This window comes from Dermacentor variabilis, chromosome 5, assembly GCF_050947875.1.
Source record: "Dermacentor variabilis isolate Ectoservices chromosome 5, ASM5094787v1, whole genome shotgun sequence".
NCBI lineage: Eukaryota > Metazoa > Arthropoda > Arachnida > Ixodida > Ixodidae > Dermacentor > Dermacentor variabilis.
Genome location: NC_134572.1, coordinates 199,569,129 through 199,593,768, shown reverse-complemented (window position 1 = coordinate 199,593,768; position 24,640 = coordinate 199,569,129). Strand labels below are relative to the sequence as shown.

Below are 24,640 nucleotides of genomic sequence, written 5' to 3'. Positions count from 1 at the left end.
TGCACGACGTGGGAACAAAGAAACGAAACGGAAACAGAAGTAAAAAAAAAAGGACGCAGATATTCGGTTTGGGTGTTTTATTATTTCTCTAAACATGAATTCGATTATTGGAGCAACAGATTAAAAAAATAACAAATCTTGCGCTGAATACTCTGTAAATCACGTGCCACGATGAGCGACGTTACAGCACTACCGTGTACGTAGGCTAACTTGCGCATCGTGCGTCGACTCTCCAAGTGTGAGCGCGGCGCCCGTAAGCAGAAGGGAAAACGGCGTTCGGTTTGAAATTTCGGTTCTTTCCGTGGCGCGTAGCAATGTAATAGTTAGCAGACACAGTCGTTAGCGCGGATTGTATGCACTGGACTTGTCAGCTGAAATGCCAGACCAGGTGAGGGGCCCTTTAAGGAAAGAAGAGGCAGCGAACAAGAGTCAACTGAGTAAAGTTTGCGGAGGAGCCATTCTAAGTGAAATGAGGTGGGCACTGAGATCAGAAGACCGGATAGCGCGCGCACTCTACAGGTGATCCCAATCCTGTTTTCTCTCCCTTCTCCAGAAGAAGCTCCCTTTAGATTAAGTTGATTTCAAGTAGTTACTTCTTTCTAACTTTGTACCTGAAGACGGTGCAGCACTCCTTCCTTGTTTCCGTCACCCATTTTCCTAAAAGGATTGTGATATTCAACAGTGTTAGTCGTACGAGGTAGCACGATGGTGCTTAATGTATAATGTCGCCTTCAAAGCATTTCCTCAATTTAACTTCGTAATTGTTGAGGTGAAGGTTATAGAGCATTTATAGTACACGTACACCTTAAGATAATTTCAAGCCGCGTAATAAGGAACTTCAAAAAGGAAGAACGTGGCAGTGGTTCCCGGTACTTTCCTCCTCATTTTCTTCTGTTGGTCGTCTTTCGTGTCTGGTTATTTCGACATATATATAAAGGAAGTCTGTAACAGAAGCAAAAATTACCTATTCCGTTCTTTTAAAGTGACCGATTGAGGGACTCATTCTTTAATTGATTGATATATGGATGGAATAATTCATTGATTGACTGATTGATTCATTTCAGTTATTCATTCATTCTTTCAATCATTCGTTCGCTCATTCATTACATGATGTGTTTTAACTCGAAGGCCGCACATGTGCTATCAGATACAAATTCAGAAATGTTCTGAACTAATTTTCATTATGAACGATTTGTTAATGCAATTTCATCACTGTGAAAGTTTTCCGATTGCTTGCCCGTCGGAATGCTGCAGCCGCGGTCAAGAATCCCATCAACACCTTCGGTAGGAACAGCAGAACGCTGAAGAGAATGACAGAGCAAATTGTGGTATTTGCTTAATTGAGTATACGTCTAGGGACCATGCAATGGCAGTGCTTTGCTGCAGAGGACAAGCGCACACAGAAGGAAACAATGTTACATGAGTTCACGAACCTGAATGCCCTTCTCTCCTGGTGATCCATCCTTGCCAGGTGGACCCTGAAAAAAAAACACTCAGGCTAAGTGCCACGCTTAGCATACTAGCCAACAATCCCAGCGTTCTACTAGGAAACATACATACAAAAGAAGGAGGATGGGGAAACAGCGCCGCGGCAGCTCAATTGGAAGAGCATTGCAGGCGAAGAGGTGGGATCGTTGCCCACCTGCGGCAAGTTGTGTTTTCGTCTACTTTCATTTCCAATAATTTATAATTTCTTTATTTCATTTATTAAGCACCAGTAATTTCCCCTAAGTTGACTTTGGTGTCAGTGTTTGTTGGCTTCTAATGATATAATTATTCAAAATCGGCCTTTTCGGCTAACCCCCGTTCTTCCCGTTTATGCTCAGAAAACTAATCTGAGTTTTCTTTCTATAATGGGAAATAGTATTGCTCTTCCCTCGTTCGCTGCGATGCTTTCAATGAAAATAACGCGCATAGTACAAGCTGCAGATATGCCAGCGCAATCTTGCAGCGCGGATTTTTCGAAGAGTCTAAAACAGGTGCAATCATTTGTCTGTAGGAGTGGTGCTTTTCAACTTGGATTTCCCACAAAAGGAAGATTATATATATATATATATATATATATATATATATATATATATATATATATATATATATATATATATATATTGTAGAATATCTACGTAGAAACACACCCCTTTACAGGTCGACATTTCGGCCGGTGACCGGCCTGTAGTATATACACTTACAAGGAACGCTCATAATTCCCTTTTTTAGTAGATGAGAAAGAAAATGGAGCCGCTATCACTGAACTACGGCGCTGAGTATTTCTTCGACGTTAACGTGTCGACTGAGAAATCGCAATGGATGAATGTCTTAATCGCAACAGTAAACTGGGCATGTACACGGCCCTTGCACGTATGCGTCGCCTTGAGAGTAAAGGACATCGTAAAAGGCGCTGCGTTTATTTGGCAGCCACAGACGCAGCTGGATGAAGCAAGCCCTAAGAAATCGACTGTCTTCCACGGGAACACAAGAAAAAAGCAGCGCTCATCGAACGACGGCGCTCGTTACCTAATACCGGCAAACTTGTCGCCTGTGTGAACACTTTGGATATATATCCTGTCCAGATCGGCAACCTGCGGGAGTAGAGGGCGCTTGCGAGGATACATCGCACGGTATATAAAACCCACGTTCTGAATACCGCTGATCCAACTTTGCAGCCGCAGAAGCAACAAGGACGTGCCATCTCTTGTACGAAATTCGCCCAGTAACACAAAAAAGCAGCTATCATCAAAAGACGGCGATCGATATTTAATCGCGGCTAAGTTGTTCACTGCGCAATTACTCTGGTGACTATCCTGCTCAGAGCGGCGATTTACAGAAGTAAACGGCACTTGCGAGTATTCTTCACACGGAGTATAACGGCTGCCCTCAAGAAACCGCTAATTTCATTCGGAATCCGCAACAGCAGCTAAATCAAGCTCGTGTCTAGAGTTCGCCATTTTGCACGAGAAAAGAAGAAAGCATCAGCGATCATCCAACAACGGCTCTCAGTGTTTAATCGGCGCTAAGTTGCCCATTGCGCGATTAGGTTGGTGAATATTTTGTTCACAGTGGCGATATACGGGAGTAAACGGCACTTGCAAGGATTCTTCACACGGGGTATAAAGGCCACCTTCACGAACTGTTAAATTTATTTGGCATCCAGAACAGCAGCTCGAAGAAGCACGGGTCTAGTGTTCGGCATATTGCACGATAAAAGAAGAAACCAGCTGCGATCATCGAACAAACCGCTCGGTACTTCATCGGCACAAAGTTGCCCATTGTGAGATTACTTTAGTGAATATCCCGTTCAGAGTGGCGATTTATGGGAGTACACGGCACTTGCAAGGATCGTTCGCACGGAGTATGAAGGCTATCTTCAAGACACCGCTGATTTCATTTGGAATCCGCAACAGCAGCTCAATCAAGCCCGTGTCTGAAGTTCGGCATTTTACGCGAGAAAACAAGAAAGCATCAGCGATCATCGAATATCGGTGCTAGGTACTTCACCAGCGTTAAGTTGCCCAATGTGGGATTACTTTTGAGAATATCCTGCTCAGAGTGGCGATTTACGTGAGTACACGGCGCTTGAAAGGATTCCTCGCACGGAGTGTAAAGGCTACCTACAAGAACTGTTGATCTTAATTGGCATCCACAACCGCAGCTCGAACGAGCACGTGTCTATTGTTCGGCATATAGCACGAGAAAAAAAAAGAGAAACCAGCTGGGATCATCTAACACGGCCCTCGGTACTTCATAGGAGCTAATTTGCCCCCTGCGTAATTATTTGGTGAATATCATGTTCAGAGGGGCGGTTTACGGGAGCACACCGCGCTTGCAAAGATTCTTCGCACGCAGTGTAAAGGCTACCTTGAACACATCGCTGATTTTACTTGGCATCCACAACTACAGCTCGAACAAGCACGCGTCTAGTGTTCTCCATATTGCACGAGAAAAGAAGAAACCTGCTGCGATCATCGAAAAAGGCGCTCGGTATTTCATTGGCGCAAAGTTGCCCACTGTGGGATTAATTTGCTGAATATCCTTTTCAGAGTGGCGATTTACGGGAGTACATGGCACTTGCAAGGATTCTTCGCACGGAGTATAAAGGCTACCTTCAAGAACAGCTGATTTCCTTTGGAATCCGCAAAAGCAGCTCGATGAACCTCGTGTCTAGAGTTCGGCATTTTACGCAAGAAAAGAAGAAAGCATCAGCGATCATCGAACAACGGCGTCCGGTGCTTCATCCGCGCTAAGTTGCCCCCTTGCGCGATTACCTTGGTGATTATCCTGTTCAGAGGAGCGATTTACGGGAGTACACAGCGCTTGCAAGGATTCTTCGCACGGAGTATAAAGGATACCTTCAAGAAACCGCTGATTTCATTTGTAATCCACAGCAGCAGCTCGACCAAGCGAATGTCTAGAATTCGGCATTTTGCACGAGAAAAGAAGAAAGCATCAGCGATCATCGAACAACGGCGCTCGCTGATTCATCCGCGCTAAGTTGCCCCCTTGCGCGATTACCTTGGTGATTATCCTCTTCAGAGGAGCGATTTACGGGAGTACACAGCGCTTGCAACGATTTTTCGCACGGAGTATAAAGGATACCTTCAAGAAACCGCTGATTTCATTTGAGATCCGCAGCAGCAGCTGGATAAAGCTCGTGTCTAGATTTCGCCATTTTGCACGAGAAAAGAAGAAAGCATCAGCGATCATCGAACGACGGCGCTCGGTACTTCATCGGCGCTAAGTTGCCCACTGCGTGTATACATTGGTGAATATCCTGTTCAGAGTGGCGATTTACTTGAGTACACGGCGCTTGCAAGGATTCCTCGCACGGTGTGTAAAGGCTACCTTCCTGAACTATTGATTTTATTTGGCTTACACAACCGCAGCTCGAATAAGTACGCGTCTAGTTCTCGGCATTTTACGCAAGAAAAGAAGAAACCAGCTGCGATAATCTAACAAGGCGCTCGGTACTTCATCGCCACTAAGTTGCCCCCTTCACGATTACTTTGGTGAATATCCTGTTCAGAGGGGCGATCTACGGGAGCACACGGCGCTTGCAAGGACTCTTCGCACTAAGTATTAAGGATACCTTCATGAAACAGCTGATTTCATTTGCAATCTGCAACAGGAGTTTGAAGCTCGTGTCTAGAGTTCGGCATTTTGCACGAGAAAAGCAGAAAGCATCAGCGATCGTCGAACAACGGCTCTTGGCACTTCATAGGCGCTAATTTGCCCACTGCGGGATTATTTGGTGAATACCACGCTCAGAAGGACGATTTCAGGGAGTACTCGGCGCTTGCAAGGATTCTTCGCATGGAGTATAAAGATACCTTCAAGAAACCACTGATTTCATTTGGAATCCGCAACAGCAGATTAATCAAGCTAGTGTATAGAGTTCGGCATTTTACACGAGAAAAGAAGAAAGCATCAGCGATCATCGAACAACGGCTCTTGGTAATTCGTGGCCGCTAAATTGCCCACTGCGCGATTATTTGGTGAATATTCTGTTCGGGGTGGGGATTTACGGGAGCACACGGGCTAGCAAGGGTTCCTCGCACAGACTATAAAGGCTAACTTCAAGAAATATTGATTTTATTTGGTATCCACAATCGCAGCTCGAACATGCACGTGTCTAATGTTCAACATATTACACAAGAAAAGAAGAAACCAGCTGCGATCATCCAAAAAGCCGCTCGGAACTTAATTGGCGCTAAGTTGCCCACTGCGCGATTACTTTAGAGAATATCCTGTACAGAGTGCCGATTTACGGAAGTACACTGTACTTGCAAGGACTCCTCGCACGGGGTATAAAGGATACCTTCAAGAAACCGCTGATTTGATTTGGAATCCGCCACAGCAGCTCGATCAAGCTCGTGTCTAGAGCACGGCATTTTACGCAAGAAACGAAGAAAGCATCAGCGACCATCGAACAACGGCGTCCGGTGCTTCATCTGCGCTAAGTTGCCCCCTTGCGCGATTACCTGGTGATGATCCTGTTCAGAGGAGCGATTTACGGGGGTACACAACGCTTGCAAGGATTCTTCGCACGGAGTATAAAGGATACCTTCAAGAAACCGCTGATTTCATTTGAGATCCGCAGCAGCAGCTGGATAGAGCTCGTGTCTAGACTTCCGCATTTTGCACGAGAAAAGAAGAAAGCGTCAGCGATCATCGAACGACGGCGCTCGGTACTTCATCGGCGCTAAGTTGCCCACTGCGCGTTTACATTGGTGAATATCCTGTTCAGAGTGGCGATTTACGTGAGTACACGGCGCTTGCAAGGATTCCTCGCGCGGAGTGTAAAGGCTACCTTCAAGAGCTAAAGATTTTTTTTGGCTTACACAACCGCAACTCGAACAAGCACGCGTCTAGTTCTCGACATTTTACGCAAGAAAAGAAGAAACCAGCTGCGATAATCTAACAAGGCGCTCGGTACTTCATCGCCACTAAGTTGCCCCCTTCACGATTAGTTTAGTGAATATCCTGTTCAGAGGGGCGATCTACGGGAGTACACGGCGCTTGCATGTATTCTTCGCACGCAGTATAAAGGGTATCTTCAAGAATCAGCTCATTTCATTTCTACTCTGCAACAGGAGCTCGAAGCTCCTGTCTAGAGTTCGGCATTTTGCGCGAGAAAAGCAGAAAGCATCAGCGATCATCGAACAACGGCTCTCGATACTTCATAGGCGCTAATTTGCGCACTGCGCGATTATTTGGTGAATATTATGTTCAGAGGGGCGATTTACGGTAGTACACGGCGCTTGCAAGCATTCTTCGCACGCAGTGTAAAGCCTACCTTCAAGAAACCGCAGATTTCATCTGGAATCCGCAACAGCAACTCAAACAAGCTAGTGTCTAGAGTTCGTTATTTTGCACGAGAAAAGCAGAAAGCATCAGCGATCATGGAACAACGGCTCTCGATACTTCATAGGCGCTAATTTGCCCACTGCGCGATTATTTGGTGAATACCTGTTCAGAGTGGTGATTTACGGAAGTACACGGCACTTGCGCGGATTCTTCGCCGGAGTATAAAGGATACCTTCAAGAAACCGCTGATTTCATTTGGAATCCGCAACAGCAGCTCAATCAAGCTAGTGTCTAGAGCTCGGCAATTCACACAAGAAAAGAAGAAACCAGCTGCGATCATCGAACAAGCCGCTCGTTACTTCACTGGCGCTAAGTTGCCCACTGCGCGATTACTTTAGTGAATATCCTGTTCAGAGTTGCGATTTATGGAAGTACACGGCACTTGCGAGAATTCTTCGCCCGGAGTGTAAAGGCTACTTTCAAGAACCGATGATTTCATATGGAATCCGCCAGAGCAGCTCGATCAAGCTCGTGTGTAGAGTTCGGCATTTTACACAAGAAAAGAAGAAAGCATTAGCGATTATGGAACAACGGCGCTCGGTACTTCATCCGTGCTAAGTTGCCCCATTGCGCGATTGCTTTGGTGAATATCGTGTTCATAGGAGCGATTTACGGGAGTACACGGCGCTTGCAAGGATTCTTCCAAAGGAGTGTAAAAGATACCTTCAAGAAACCGCTGATTTCATTGGGAATCTGCACCAGCAGCTCGATAAGCTCGTGCCTAGAGTTCGGCATTTTACACGAGAAAAGAAGAAAGCATCAGCGATCATCGAACAACGGCTCTCGGTAATTCGTGGGCGCTAAATTGCCCACTGCACGATTACTTTGGTGAATATTATGTTCGAGGTGGCGATTTACGGGAGAACACGGCGCTAGCAAAGGTTCCTCGCACAGAGTATAAAGGCTACCTTCAAGAAATGTTGATTTTATTTGGGAATCGCCCCAGCAGCTCGACCAAGCTCATGTCTTGAGCTCAGAATTTTACACGAGAAAAGAAGAAAGCATCAGCTATCATCGAACAATCGCGCTCGGTACTTCATCTGCGCTATGTCGTCCATTGCGCTATTACTTTGGTGAATATCCTGTTCATAGTGGCGATTTACGGGAGTACACGATGCTAGCAAGGATTCCTCGCACGGAGTATAAAGAGTACCTTCAAGAACTGTTGATTTTATTTGGCATCCACAACCGCTGCTGGAGCAAGCGCGTGTCTAGTGTTCCGCATATTGCACGAGAGAGAAAGAAACGACCTGCGATCATCGAACAATCCCCTCGGAATTTCATCGGCGCAAAGTTGCCCACTGTTGTATTACTTTGGTGAATATCCTGTTCAGAGTGGCGATTTACGGAAGAACACGGCCCTTGCGAGGATTCTTCGCACAGAGTATAAATGCTACCTTTATTAACCGCAGATTTCATTTAAAATCCGCCACAGCAGCTTGATCAAGCTCGTGTCCAGAGTTCAGAATTTTGCACAAGAAAAGAAGAAAGCATCAGCGATCATGGAACAACGGCGCTCGGTGCTTCATCGGCGCTAAGCTGCCCATTGCGCGATTACTTTGGTGAATATTCTGTTCGGGGTGGCGATTTACGCGAGTACATGGCGCTAGAAAGGATTCCTCGCGCGGAGTTTAAAGGCTACCTTCAAGAACTGTTGATTTTATTTCGTATGCACAACCGTAGCTCGAAGAAGCACGTGTCTAGTGTTCGGCATATTGCACAAGAAAACTAGAAACCAGCTGTGATTATCGAACAAGGCGCTCGGTACTTCATTTGCGCTAAGTTGCCCACTGTGGTATTACTTTGGTTAATATCCTGTACAAGGTGGCGATTTACGGAAGTACACAGCAGTTGCGAGGATTCTTCGCACGGAGTATCAAGGCTACTTTCAAGAAACCGCTGATTTCATTTGGAATCCGCAATAGCCGCTCCATCTAGCTCGAGTCAAGATTTCGGCTTTTTGCACGGTAAAACAAGAAAGCATCAGCGATCATCGAACAGTAGGTCTCGGTACTTCATCGGCGCAAATTTGCCCACTGCGCGATTACTTTGGTGAATATCCTGTTGAGAGTGGCGATTTACGAAAGTAAACGGCACTTGCGAGGATTCTTCGCACGGAGTATAAAGGCTACCTACAAGAAACCACTGATTTCATTTCGAATCTGCAAAAGCAGCTGGATCAAGCTCGTGTCTGAAGTTCGGCATTTCACACGAGAAAACAAGAAAGCATCAGCAATCATCGAATATCGGCGCTCGGTACTTCACCTGCGGTAAGTTGCCCACTACGCGATTACCTTTTTGTATATCCTGTTCAGAGTGGCCATTTACGGAAGTACACGGCACTTGCGAGGATTCTTCGCACGGAGTATAAAGGCTATTTTCAAGAAACCGCTCATTTCATTTGGAATCCGCAACAGCAGCTCGAACAAGCCCGTGTCTAGTGTTCGGCATTTTGCACAAGAAAAGAAGAAACCAGCTGCGATGATCGAAGAAGCGGCTCGGTACTTCATTTGTGCTAAGTTGCACACTGCGTGATTACTTTGGTGAATTTCCTGTACAGAGTGGCGATTTACGGAAATACACGGCACTTGCAAGGACTCCTCGCACGGAGTATAAAGGGTACCTTCAAGAAACCGCTGATGTTATTTGGAATACGCAACACCAGCTCGATAGAGCTCGTGTCTAGAGGTCGGCATTTTACACGAGAAAAGAAGAAAGTATAAGCGATCATCGAACAACGGCGCTCGGTACTTCATCTGCGCTAAGTTGCCCATTGCGCGATTACATTGGTGAATATGCTGTTCAAAATGGCGATATAGGGGAGTACTTGGCGCTTGCAAGGATTCCGCGAATGGAGTGTAAAGGCTGCCTTCAGGTACTGTTGATTTTAGTTGGCATCCACAACTACAGCTCGAACAAGCACGCGTCTAGTGTTCGGCATATTGCACGAGAAAAGAAGAAACCTGCTGCGATCATCGAAAAAGGCGCTCGGTACTACATCGGTGCAAAGTTGCCCACTGTGGGATTCACTTGCTGAATATCTTGTTCAGAGTGGCGATTTACGGGCGTACACGGCACATGCAAGGATTGTTCGCACGGAGTATAAAGGCTACCTTCAAGAACCGGTGATTTCATTTGGAATCCGCACCAGCAGCTCGACCAAGCGAATGTCTAGAATTCGGCATTTTGCACATCACATTCGCAGTCGTCTAAGTATGACGAAACTTCATTGCGTTTAGGAAGAATGCTACGAATGTTAGTTAATCATATAGATAGGTGCGAGGGCACGATAGGCTCGTGTAGTAGTGTTGAAGAAAGAAAAGAAGTGTAGTGTAGAAAAGAAAAGAAGAAAGCATTAGCGATCACCGAGCAACGGCGTCCAGTGCTTCATCCACGCTAAGTTGCCCCCTTGCGCGATTACCTTGGTGATTATCCTGTTCAGAGAAGCGATCTACGGGAGCACACGACGCTTGCAAGGATTCTTCGCACGGAGTATACAGGATACCTTCAAGAAACAGCTGATTTAATTTGGAATCTGCAACAGGAGCTCGAAGCTCGTGTCTAGAGTTCGACATTTTGCACGAGAAAAGCAGAAAGCATCAGCGATCATCGAACAAGGGGCTCTCGATACTTCATAGGCGCTAATTTGCCAACTGCGCGATTATTTGGTGAATATCATGTTCAGAGGGACGATTTTCGGGAGTACTCGGCGCTTGCTTGCAAGGATTCTTCGCATGGAGTATAAAGGATACCTTCAAGAAACCGCTGATTTCATTTGCAATCCGCAACCGCAGCTCAATCAAGCTAGTGTCTAGAGTTCGGCGTTTTACACGAGAAAAGAAGAAAGCATCGGCGATCATCGAACAACGGCTCTCGGTAATTCATGGGCGCTAAATTGCCCACTGCGCGATTACTTTGGTGAATCTTCTGTTCGGGGTGGCGACTTACGGGAATACACGGCGCTAGCAAGCGTTTCTCGCACAGAGTATAAAGGCTAGCTTCAAGAAATGTTGATATTATTTGGTATCCGCCACAGCAGCTCGATCCAGCTCGTGTCTAGAGTTCGGCATTTTAGAAAAGAAAAGAAGAAAGGATTAACGATCATCGAACAACGACGTTCGGTACGTCATCCATGCTAAGTTGCCCCATTGCGCGATTACTTTGGTGAATATCCTGTTCAGAGGGGCGATTTACGGGAATACACAGCACTTGCAAGGATTGTTCGCACGAAGTATAATGGCTACCTTCAAGAACCGCTGATTTCATTTGGAATCCGCCACAGCAGCTCGATCAAGCTCGTGTCCAGAGTTCGGCATTTTGCACAAGAAAAGAAGAAAGCATCAGCTATCATGGAATCAACGGCGCTCGGTACTTCATCAGCGCCAAGTTGCCCACTGTGGAATTACTTTGGTGAATATCCTGTTCAGAGTGGCGATTTACGGAAGTACACGGCACTTGCCAGGATTCTTCGCACGGAGTATAAAGGCTATTTTCAAGAGACCGCTGATTTCACTTGGAATCCGCAACAGCTGCTCGATCAAGCTCGTGTCTGGAATACGGCATTTTACACGAGAAAAGAAGAAAGCATCAGCGATAATCGAACAACGGCGCTCGGTACTTCATCTGCGCTAAGATGCCCACTTCGCGATTACTTTTTTGAATATCCTTTTCATACTGGCGATTCACGTGAGTACAAGGCGCTAGCTAGGATTCCTCGTACGGAGTATAAAGGCTGTCTTCAAGGGCTGTTGATATTATTTGGCATCCACAACCGCTGCCCGAACAAGCACGTGTCTAGTGTTCGGCATATTGCACGAGAAAAGATGAATCCAGTTCCGACCATCGAACAAGCTGCTCGGTCTCGGTAGTTCATCGGCGCTGAGTTGCCCCCTGCGCAATTATTTGGTGAATATCCTGTTCAGATTGTCGATTTAGGGAAGTACACGGCACTTGCTAGGATTCTTCGCGCGGAGTATAAAGGATACCTTGAATAAACCGCTGATTTTATTTGGAATCCTCACCAGCAGCTCGACCAAGCTCATGTCTAGAGTTCAGCATTTCACACAAGAAAAGAAGAAAGCATCATCGATCACCGAAGAATGGCGCTCGGTACTTCATATGCGCTAAGTTGCCGATTGCGCGATAACTTTGGTGAATATCCTGTTCAGAGGGGCGAGAGACGCGAGTACACGGCGCTTGCAAGGATTCATCGCACGGAATATAAGGGACGCCTTCAAGAAACCACTGATCTTATTCGGAGTCCGCAACATCAGCTCGTTAGAGCTCGTGTCTTGTGTTCGGCCTATTGCACGGGAAAAGAAGGAACCAGCTGCGATCATAGAACAAGCCACTCGGTACTTCATCGGGGCAAAGTTGTCCACTGCGCGATTATTTGGTAAATGTCATGTTGAGAGGGGGCGATTAACGGTAGTAGAAGGCGCTTGCAAGGATTATTCGCACGGACTAGAAAGGGTTCCTTCAAGAAACCGCTGATTTCATTTCGAATCCGTAACAGCAGCTCAATCGAGCTAGTGTCTACAGCTCGGCATTTTACAGGAGAAAAGAATGAAGTATCAGCGATCGTCGAACAACGGCGCTCTGTAATTGAATCGTGCTAAGTTGCCACTGCGCGATTACTTTGGCGAATATTTTGTTCAGTGTGTCGATTTACGGGAGTGCATGGCGCTAGCAAGGATTCCTCGCACGGAGTTTAAAAGCTACCTGCAAGAACTGTAGATCTTATTTCGTATCCAAAACCGCAACTCCAAGAAGCACGAGTCTAGTGTTCAGCATATTGCACAAGAAAAGAAGAAACCAGCTGCGATTATCGAACAAGGCGCTCGGTATTTCATTGGCGCTAAGTTGCCCACTGTGGGAATACTTTGGTTAATATCCTGTACAGAGTGGCGATTTACGGAAGTACACGGCTCTTGCGAGGATTCTACGCACGGAGTATAAAGGCTACCTTCTAGAAACCGCTGATTTCTTTTGGAATCCGCAACAGCCGCTCGATCAAGCTCGCGTCTAGAATTCGGCATTTTACACGAGAAAGGAGAAAGCATCAGCGATCACCGAACAACGGGGCTCCATATTTCATTTGCGCTAAGTTGCCCACTGCGCGATTACTTCGGTGAATATCCTGTACAGAGTGGCGATTTACGGAAGTACACGGCACTTGCGAGGATTCTTCGCACCGAGTATAAAGGCTACCTACGAGAAACCGTTGATTTTATTTCGAATCCGCAAAAGCAGCTCGATCAAGCTCGTGTCTGAAGTTCGGTATTTTACACGACAAAACAAGAAATCATCAGCGATCATCGAATGTCGGCGCTCGGTACTTCATCTGCGCTAAGTTGCCCACTTCGCGATTACTTTTTGAATATCTTTTTCAGCGTGGCAATTTACGTGAGTACACGGCGCTAGCTAGGATCCCTCGCACGCAGTATAAAGGCTACCTTAAAGGACTGTTGATTTTATTTGGCATCCACAACCACTGCCCGAACAAGCACGTGTCTAGTGTTCGGCATATTGCACGAGAAAAGAAGAAACCAGTTGCGACCATCGAACAAGCCACTCGGTCTCGGTAGTTCATCGGTGCTGAGTTGCCCACTGCGCAATTATTTGGTGAATATCCTGTTCAGAGTGTCGATTTAAGGAAGTACACGGCACTTGCAAGGATTCCTCGCACGGAGTATAAAGGATACCTTGAAGAAACGCTGATTTTATTTGGAATCCTCACCAACAGCTCGACTAAGCTCATGTCTAGAGTTCAGCATTTCACACGAGAAAAGAAGAAAGCATCAGCGATCATCGAACAATGGCGCTCGGCACTTCATCTGCGCTAAGTTGCCGATTGCGCGATTACTTTGGTGAATATCCTGCTCAGAGTTGCGATTTACGGGAGTAAGCGGCGCTTGCAAAGGTTCTTCGCACGGAGTATAAAGGCTATTTTCAAGAAACCACTAATTTCATTTCGAATACCAAATAGCTGCTCAATCAAGCGCGTGTCTAGAGTTCGGCATTTTACACGAGAAAAGAAGAAAGCATCAGCAAACATCGAACAACGGCGCTCGGTACTTCATCGGCGCTAAGTTGCCCACTGCGCGATTACTTTGGTGAGTATCCTGTTCAGAGTTGTGATTTATGGGAGTACTCAGCGCTAGCAAGGATTCCTCGCACGGAGTATATTGGCTACCTTCAGGAACTGTTGATTTTATTTGGCATCCACAACCACAGCTCGAACAAGCACGTGTCTAGTGTTCGGCATATTGCACTTGAAGAGAAGAAACCAGCTACGATCATCGAATAAACCGCTCGGTAGTTCATCGGCGCCAAGTTGCCCACTGTGGGATTACTTTGGTGAATATCCTGTTCACCGTGGCAATTTACGGAAGTACACGGCACTTACGAGGAGTCTTCGCAGGGAGTATAAAGGCTATTTTCAAGAGACCGCTGATTTCATTTGAAACCCGAAATAGCTGGTCGATCAAGCTCGTGTCTAGAGTTCGGCATTTCACACGAGAAAAGAAAAAAGCATCAGCTATCATCGATCAATGGCGCTCAGTACTTCATCTGCACTAAGTGGCCTACTGCGCGATTACTTTGATGAATATCCTGTTCAGAATTGCGATTTACGGCAGTACACGGCGCTTGCAAGTATTGTTCGCACGGAGTATGAAGGATACCTTCAAGAAACAGCTGATTTCATTTGGAATCTGCAACAGGAGCTCGATAGAGCTCGTGTCTAGAGTTCGGCGTTTTGCACGAGAAAAGCAGAAAGCATCAGTGATGAATTGAACGACGGCGCTCGGGATTTCATTGGCGCTAAGTTGCCCACTGCGCGATTTCTTTGGTGTATATCCTGTACAGAGTGGTGATTTACGGAAGTACACGGCACTTGCAAGGACTCCTCGCACGGAGTATAAAGGATACCTTCAAGAAACCGCTGATTTCATTTGGAATCCGCAACAGCAGTTAGATAGAGCTCGTGTCTACAGCTCGGCATTTTACACGAGAAAAGAAGAAACCGATGCCGCGGCTCCCAGCGAACCACTTCGCTTCGAGTGGCTCGCCAGCCCTTGTCAGCTGTCTACAACTACAGATTGCCCGGCAGCGCCACCGCTACCGTGCCTCAACTGCCCCAGGATTCACGTACCGTCATCGACAACAACTGAAGAGCCATCAATAAAAGAGCATCACCAACGCGCGGCACTCTGTGGGCTCGGTCGCTGTGCCACGATGCACTCATCTAAACCGTTCGCCTTCGCTGCACAGGTCAGTAACCAGTATTGTCTTTTCACAAAAAAATCAAGTGACTACTGTCTCCTGCAGCTACCGAGCCCACATTGCTGTCTTTCAGTTGTTGTTGAATGTTATGATGTAGTACGTACCTTGTTGCTGTTGGCTGGCGATATCGAGTCAAACCCAGGTCCCGACACTGTACTCGCGGAACTAAAGAAGCTGTCTACTGGTCAGTCACAACTACTCGCCGAGGTTCAAGGCCTTAGAAAGCAACTAACAACTACTGAACAGGCTATATCTGACCTCAGTAACAGATTATCCGACCTAGAAACTCACTATCAAGATCTGGTAACACTACGCACCGACATGGATACGATCTGCACTAACACCACCCAAACAGCCAAAGATATCAGAGGAATAGAAGCCCGCCTGGATGACGCCGAAAATCGCTCACGACGAAATAATTTAATTTTCTATAATATCACAGATAACAATGCATCGGAAAACTACGCCCAATCTGAAGAAACGGTCCTGCGCCTCTGCCGTGATCACTTAGGTCTAACCGTTGATCCAAAAGAAATTGAACGGGCTCACCGTCTTGAGCGCCATTCTTCTAGGCGCTCTCGCCCAATAGTCAAACTGACATTTTTAAAAACCAAACAGCTAATTCTTTCAAATGGCCGTAAGTTAAAAGGTACTGATTACAGCATCGGGGAGGATTTTTCACGCCCTGTCCGAGATGCACGAAAGCATCTAGTTAGATTTGCCAAAACTAAAAACAAAAAACTTTCCTTGCGCTACAAAACATTATTAATCGATCCTAAACAGTATGCATTCGACGAATTATCGCAGACAGTAAAAGAAATCTCTTAGCATACGGTTCATCGTCGTGTAGCTAAACTTCCTGGTAGCAGCCCTCATGGTAAACTTCCAAATCTTTCTTTTTCTATTATTTTCACAAACATACGCAGTTTTCTCCCCAAACGCGAACACATCTGTAATTTTGTTTCATCATCTTCCAGCAACATACTTGTACTAACTGAAACGCGGCTAACAGATGACGTCAGTGATACGGAAGTTCTCGCCAATCTACCTAATTTTAAAGTTTCCAGCAAGGACCGCAAGGTCTCCAGAGGAAGAGGTGTTCTAATTGCCACGAACCAACAATTGCCTTGTTCTGTTATTAACATTCAATCAGAACTTGAAATACTATGGGTAATCTGCGGTTCCACACCTCAAACCGTCATACTAGGTGTCTGCTACAGACCCCCCTACAGCTATCCACAATTTTCTTATTACCTAAATGATAGCCTAAATCAACTTACTACTACACATCCCAATGCGCACATTCTTCTTCTTGGCGATTTTAACTTCCCGTCTATTGACTGGCAGAACTTCACACCAACAAGCAATGAAGAAATAACTAACTTCCTTGACGTCTGTCTAAATTTTAATCTCACCCACTTAGTAAAAGAACCTACACGCGTCGTAGGTGATTCGTCAAACATCTTGGACCTTATACTAACCAATCACCCTGAAAGTTTAGCGAATCTTAATCATCTCCGCGAAGTTAGCGACCACAAAATTATACATGCTACTTTTACCTTCATCGCGGAATAGCGCCAAACGTTCCACAAAACAATTGGCCTGTACGACAAAGGCAATTACAATGAAATGAACAACCAATTGCTTGTTTTTCTTCCAGAATTTGAAGGAGCTTCTCACGACCGATCAGTTGAGGACAACTGCCTTACTTTTAAAACCAAGCTTGCCGAACTAACATCCAAATTCATTCCCACCATTACATTTCGTGCCAATCATAATAAACCATGGTTCACAAAGTCCTTAAAAACACTCGAGAACAAGAAAAAAACGACTTTTCCGTGCAGCAAAACTAAACCCAAGCGAATGCGCATGGAATAAATACTACAAGGCCGAGTCAACGTATTTGCGGTCCATTTCTAATGCCAAACACGCATTTTTTCATACTGACCTGCCGAAGATCCTAAGCAATAATCCCAGAAAGTTCTGGCAAGTTCTAAACCCTGATTATGCGCCTATCATCCCACTTACCGACACACATGGCGAGGAAGTGAGCGACGTTGAGTGTGCAAATATATTTAACACTGCATTTTCATCTGTCTTCACAAACGAAACTGATATGCCAACATTTGTCCCAACTTCCCAACCAAGATCGCTCATGCCACCAGTCACATTCGCTGCACACGGCATCACCGGTATCATCGAAAATATTAAGATGTCATCTTCTGCAGGTACTGAAGAAATCACCAGCAAACTCTTAAAAAACATTCGTCACGCATCTTCAGTGTACTTATCATTACTGTTCACACAATCACTCTCCACAGGTAGCATACCGATCGATTGGAAGGTGCGGAAGGCCGTTCCGGTATTCAAATCAGGTAACAAAGAATCGACCCTTAATTATCACCCCATCTCTTTAACAAGTGTGCCATGCAAAATCATGGAAAACGTAATCTATTCTTTCATAATGAACTTTCTTGACTCTATTAATTTCTTTCATCCTTCTCAACACGGCTTCCGTAAAAACCTATCTTGTGAAACGCAATTAGCTATTTTTGTCCATGACCTGCACATGGCCCTTGATTTAACCTTCAAACTGACTCAATCTTCCTAGATTTCGCGAAAGCCTTCGACAAGGTTCCTCACGAGCGCTTGCTACTAAAACTTTCTTGGTTAAACTTGCATCATAACATACTGCAGTGGATAAAATAATTTCTGGAAAACCGTACCCAATTTGCTCACGTTAATAATCAAACCTCTAGGTCTCTTGCAGTAACATTAGGCGTCCAGCAAGGGTCAGTCCTTGGTCCCCTTCTATTATTAATATATATTAACGACCTACCAAAACAGGTCTCCTGTAACGTTCGCATCTTTGCCGATGACTGTGTTATCTATCGCACAATCCCTCTGATCAACTAACTCTTCAAAGAGATTTAACTTGTGTCCAGGACTGGTGTAACCAATGGCTCATGGAACTAATCCCCGATAAATGCAAACTCATGTCATTTCATCGAAAACGTAATCCTCTCCTGTTTCCTTATGCAATCTCGCACGTCACGTTAGCATTAACACAGTCTTACAAATACCTAGGCGTCACGTTGTCTAACGATGTAACCTGGAATGCGCATGTCACTAGAGTGATATCATCTGCTAACAGAAGCCTTGGTTTCCTAAAACGTCATCTACGTCTAGCGCAACCAAGCCTAAGATTGCTTGCATACAAGTCACTCGTACGCTCTAACCTGGAATATGCCTCTGCCATCTGGAGCGCTAACCAAAAATATCTAACAAACTGTCTAGAATCAGTACAGAATCGTGCCACAAGATTCATCCATTCATGCTATTCATATAATGTCAGTATATCACCGTTAAAAGCAGTATCCGGCTTAACAACCCTGACTTGTCGGCGTCGTATCGCTACTATGTACTTATTTCATAAGTTTTTTTACAGCTCACTACATCATCCACCCTACATCAGTCCTCCTGCACGCATTTATTTTATTAGCTACCCAACCCTTATGTAATACCCCCAATCCTGGGGGCCTTTAAGGTAATAAAGTGAAGTGAAGTGAAGCATCAGCGATCGTAGAACAACGGCGCTAGGTAATTCATCGGCGCTAAGTTGCCACTGCGCGATTACTTTGGTGAATATTCTGTTCCGAATGTCGATTTACGGGCGTACAGGGCGCAAGCGAGGATTCCTCGCGCGGAGTTTAAAGGCTACCTTCAAGAAATGTTGATTTTATTTGGTATCCACAACCGCAGCTCGAACAAGCACGTGTCTAGTGTTCGGCATATTGCACAAGAATAAACCAGCGGCGATCATCCAACAAGCCGCTCGGTACTTCATTGGCACTAAGTAGCTCACTGTGGGATTACCTTGGTGAATTTCCTCTACGGAGCAGAGATTTACGAGAATATATGGCGCTTGCAAGGATTCCTTCCACGGAGTATAAAGGTTACATTCAAGAAACCGCTCATGTCATGTGGAATCCGCAAAAGCAGCTTGATCAAAGGCGTGTCTGGAGTTCGGCATTTGACACGATAAAAGAATAAAGCATCAGCGATGATCGAACAACGGCGCTCGTTACTTCATCGGCGCTAGGTTGCCCAAAGCGCGATTACTTTGACGAATATTCTGTTCAGAGTGTCGATTTACGGGAGTACACGGCGCTATCAAGGATTCTTCGCACGGACTGTGGGATTACTTTGGCTAATATCCTGTACACACTGGCGATTTTCGGAAGTACACGGCACTTGCGAGAATTCTTCGCACGGATTATAAAGGCTACCTTCAAGAAACCGCTGATTTCATTTGGAATGCGCAACAGCAGCTCGATCAAGCTCGTGTCTAGAATTCGGCATTTTACACGAGAAAATAAGAAACAATCAGCAATCATCGAACAGCGGCGCTCGGTATTTCATTTGCGCTAAGTTGCCCACTGCGCGATTACTTTGGTGAATATCCTGTTCAGAGTGGCGATTTACGGGAGTGCACGGCAGTTGCAAGGATTCTCAGCACGGAGTATCAAGGACACCTTGAAGAAACCACTGATTTTAATCGGAATCTGCAACAGCAGCTCGATAGAGCTCGTGTCTTGTGTTCGGCACATTGCATGAGAAAAGAAGAAACCAGCTGCGATCATCGAACAAGCCGCTCGGTACTTCATCGGGGCAAAGTTGCCCACTGCGCGTTTATTTGGTAAATATCATGTTCAGAGGGGCGCTTTACGGTAGTACACGGCGTTTGCAAAGATTCTCCGCACGGACTATAAAGGATACATTCAAGAAACCGCTGATTTCATTTGTAATCCGCAACAGCAGCTCAATTAAGCTAGTGTCTCGAGCTCGGCATTTTACATGAGAAAAGAAGGAAGCATCAGCGATCGTAGAACAACGGCGCTCGGTAATTCATCGGCGCTAAGTTGCCCATTGCGCGATTACTTTGGTGAATATCCTGTACAGAGGCGCGATTTACGGGAGTACATGGCGCTTGCAAGAATTCTTCGCACGGAGTATAAAGGCAACCTTTATGAAACCGCTGATTTCATTTGGAATCCGTAAAAGCATCTCCATCAAGCTCCTGTCTAGAGCTCGGCATTTTACACCAGAAAAGAAGGAAGCATAAGCGATCATCGAACAACGGCGGTCGATTCTTCATCGGGGCAAAGTTGCCCACTGCGCGATTATTTCGTAAATATCATGTTCAGAGGGGCGATATACGGTAGTACACGGCGCTTGCAAGGATTCTTCGCACGGACTATAAAGGATACCCTCAAGAAACCGGTGATTTCATTTGGAATCCGCAACAGCAGCTCAATCAAGGTAGTGTCTATAGCTCGGCTTTTTACATGAGAAAAGAAGGAAGCATCAGCGATCGTAGCACAACGGCGCTAGGTAATTCATCGGCGCTAAGTTGCCACTGCGCGTGTTCTTTGGTGAATATTCTGTTCCGAATGTCGATTTACGGGCGTACAGGGCGCAAGCAAGGATTCATCGTCCGGAGTTTAAAGGCTACCTTCAAGAACTGTTGATTTTATTTGGTATCCACAACCGCAGCTCGAACAAGCGCGTGTCTAGTGCTCGGCATATTGCACAAGAAAAGAAGAAACCAGCGGCGATCTTCCAACAAGCCGCTCGGTACTTCATTGGCACTAAGTTACTCACTGTGGGATTACCTTGCTGAATGTCCTCTAAAGAGCAGAGATTTGCGAGAATATATGGCGCTTGCAAGGATTCCTTCCACGGAGTATAAAGGTTACATTCAAGAAACCACTCATGTCATGTGGAATCCGCAAAAGCAGCTTGATCAAAGGCGTGTCTGGAGTTCGGAATTTTACTCGAGAAAAGAAGAAAGCATAAGCGATGATCGAACAACGGCGCTAGTTACTTCATCGGCGCTAGGTTGCCCAATGCGCGATTACTTTGGCGAATATCCTGCTCAGAGTTGCGATTTACGGAAGTACACGGCACTTGCGAGGATTCCTCGCACGGAGTATAAAGGCTACTTTCAAGGACTGTTGATTTTATTTGGTATCCACAACCGCAGCTCGAACAAGCACGTGTGTAGTGGTCGGCATATTGCACAAGGAAAGAAGAAACCGGCTGCGATCATCGAACAATCCGCTCGGTGCTTCATTGGCGCTAAGTTGCTCACTGCGGAATTACATTGGTGAATATCCTGTACAGAGTAGAGATTTACGAGAATATACGCCGCTTGCAAGCATTCCTCGCATGGAGTATAAATGTTACATTCAAGAAACCGCTAATTTCATGTGGAATCCGATACGGCAGCTTGATCAAAGGCGTGTCTGGAGTTCGGCATTTTACACGAGAAAAGAACAAAGCATCAGCGATGATCGAATAACGGCGCTCGTTACTTCATCGGCGCTAGGATGCCAAATGCGCGATTACTTTGGTGAATATTCTGTTAGGGGTGGCGATTTACGGAAGTACACGGCACTGGCAAGGACTCCTCGCTCGGAGTATAAAGGATACCTTCAAGAAACCGCTGATTTCATTTGGAATTCGCAACAGCAGCTCGATAGAGCTCGTGTCTAGGGTTCAGCATTTTGAACGAGAAAAGAAGAAACGAGCGGCGATCATCGAACTATCCGCTCGGTACTTCATCGGCGCAAAGTTGCCCACTGTGGGAATACTTTGGTGAATATCCTGTTCAGAGTGGTGATTTACGGAAGGACACGGCACCTGCGAGCATTCTTCGCACGAAGTATAAAGGCTACTTTCAAGAACCGCTGATTTCATTTGGAATCCGCAATAGCAGATCGATCAAGCTCGTGTCTAGAGTTAGACATTTTACACGAGAAAAGAAGAAAGCATCAGCGATGATCGAAGAACGGCGCACATTTCTTCATGGGTGTTAAATTGCCCACTGCACGATTACTTTGGTGAATATTCTGTTCAGGGTGGCGATTTACGGGAGTACACGGCGCTAGCAAGGCTTCCCCGCACGGAGTATAAAGACTACCTTCAAGAACTGTTGAATTTATTTGGCATCCACAACCGCAGGTCGAACTAGCACGTGTCTAGTGTTCGGCATATTGCACGGGAAAGAAGAAACCAGCTGCGATCATCGATGAAGGCGCTCGGTACTTCATTAACGCTAAGTTGCCCACGCGCAATTACTTTGGTGAATATCCTGTTCAGAATGGCGATTTACAGAAGTACACGGCACTTGCGAGGATTCTTCGCACGAAGTATAAAGGCTACTTTCAAGAACCGCTGATTTCATTTGGAATCCGCAACAGCAGCTCGATCAAGCTCGTGTCTAGAGTTAGACATATTACACAAGAAAAGAAGAAAGCATCAGCGATCATCGAACAACGGTGCTCTGTACTTCATCGGGGCAAAGTTGCCCACTGCGCGATTATTTGGTAAATATCATGTTCAGAGGGGCGATTTACGGTAATACGCGATGCTTGCAAGGATTCTTCGCATGGACTATAAAGGATACCTTCACGAAACGGCTGATTTCATTTGGAATACGCAACAGCAGCTCAATAAAGCTAGGGTCTAGAGCTATGCCGTTTACACGAGAAAGGAAGGAAGCATCAGCGATCTTAGAACAATGGCGCTAGTTAATTCATCGGCGCTAAGTTGCCACTGCGCGATTACTTTGGTGAATATTCTGTTCCGAGTGTCGATTTACGGGAGTACAGGACGCAAGCAAGGATTCTTCGCGCGGAGTTTAAAGGCTACCTTCAAGAACTGTTGATCTTATTTGGTATCCACAGCCGCAGCTCGAACAAGCACGTGTCTAGTGTTCGGCGTGTTGCACAAGAAAAGAAGAAACCGGCGGCGATCATTGAACTAGCCGCTAGGTACTTCATTGGCGCTAAGTTGCCCACTGTGGGAATACTTTGGTTAATATCCTGTACAGAGTGGCGATTTACGGAAGTACACGGCACTTGCGAGGATTCTTCGCACGGATTATAAAGGCTACCTTCAAGAAACCGCTGATTTAATTTGGAGTCCGCAACAGCCGCTCGATCAAGCACGTGTCTAGAATTCGGCATTTTACACGAGAAAGGAGAAGGATAGGATAGGAATAAACTTTATTTGTCCAACGGTAAGCTTCAGCGATCATCGAACAACGGCGCTCCGTATTTCATTTGCGCTAAGTTGCCCACTGCGCGATTACTTTGGTGAATATCCTGTACACAGTGGCGATTTATGGAAGTACACGGCACTTGCGAGGATTCTTCGCACGGAGTATAAAGGCTGCCTTCGAGAAACCGCTGATTTTATTTCGAATCCGCAAAAGCAGCTCGATCAAGCTCGTGTCTGAAGTTCGGTATTTTACATGAGAAAACAAGAAATCATCAGCGATCATCGAAAGTCGGCGCTCGGTACTTGATCTGCGCCAAGTTGCCCACTTCGCGATTACTTTTTGAATATCTTTTTCAGCGTGGCGATTTACGTGAGTACACGGCGCTAGCTAGGATTCCTCGCACGGAGTATAAAGGCTACTTTCAAGGACTGTTGATTTTATTTGGCATCCACAACCACTGCCCGATCAAGCACGTGTCAAGTGTTCGGCATATTGCACGAGAAAAGAAGAAACCAGTTGCGACCATCGAACAAGCTGCTCGGTCTCGGTAGTTCATCGGTGCTGAGTTGCCCACTGCGCAATTATTTGGTGAATATCCTTTTCAGAGTGTCGATTTAAGGAAGTACACGGCACTTGCAAGGATTCCTCGCACGGAGTATAAAGGCTACCTTCAAGAAACCGCTGCTTTCATTTGGAATCCGCAACAGCAGTTCGATCAAGCTCGTGTCTAAAATTCGGCATTTTATACCAGAAATGAAGAAAGCATTAGCGATCATCGAACAACGGCTCTCGGTGCTCCATAGGCGGTAAGCTGCCCACTGCGCGATTACTTTGGTGAATATCCTTTTCAAAGGGCTACAACGTCGCTTGTCTTCTCCTCCCATGCTGGGTCATTTTGGTGAGGATGCTGACACAGAAGTACGCACTGACGCCAGAAATACAGGTCTCGGAGCTATCGTGGTGCAACGGCAAGACGAGACTGAACGTGTTATCGCCTACGCGAGCGGCACTCAGTCACGCGCGGAGTCCAGTTATGCCACCACAGAGAAGGAGTGCCTCGCGGGTACTTCGGCTACTACAAAGTTTAGACTCTATCTCTACGGGGACCATTTAAAGTTGTGACCGATCATCAGGCTTTGTGCTGGTTGACCAACCCCGAGACCCTTCTGGACGATTGACACGTTGGAGTCTGTGACTCCAGGAGTTGAAAATCACCATTGTATACAACTCAGGCAGAAAACATGAAGATGATGTATCAAGAGAACCTGTTGAATCTCATAATCCTGACGAGGAAGACGACAGCGCGTTCCTGGGAGCCCTCAGAAAGCTGGATCTGCTAGCTAAAGAGCGATCGGATGCTGAGGTAAGGCCCAGCATCAATCACTTAGAAGGCGGCATCGCGTCCATTCCTCGCCCTTTTTCGCG

At 46.0% G+C, this 24,640-nt stretch overlaps 1 protein-coding gene across 2 annotated transcripts in view; it reads right to left on the bottom strand.

Moving 5' to 3' along the window:
• The window catches only part of LOC142583430 (uncharacterized), a 1,100,669-nt gene that overhangs the window by 540,046 nt on the left and 535,983 nt on the right, over positions 1 to 24,640 (bottom strand). For both annotated transcript variants that reach the window (XM_075693897.1, XM_075693898.1), the window contains one exon: positions 1,434 to 1,478. In XM_075693897.1, the coding sequence (XP_075550012.1) occupies positions 1,434 to 1,478 (45 nt within the window). The remainder of the gene's footprint in view (positions 1 to 1,433; positions 1,479 to 24,640) is intronic.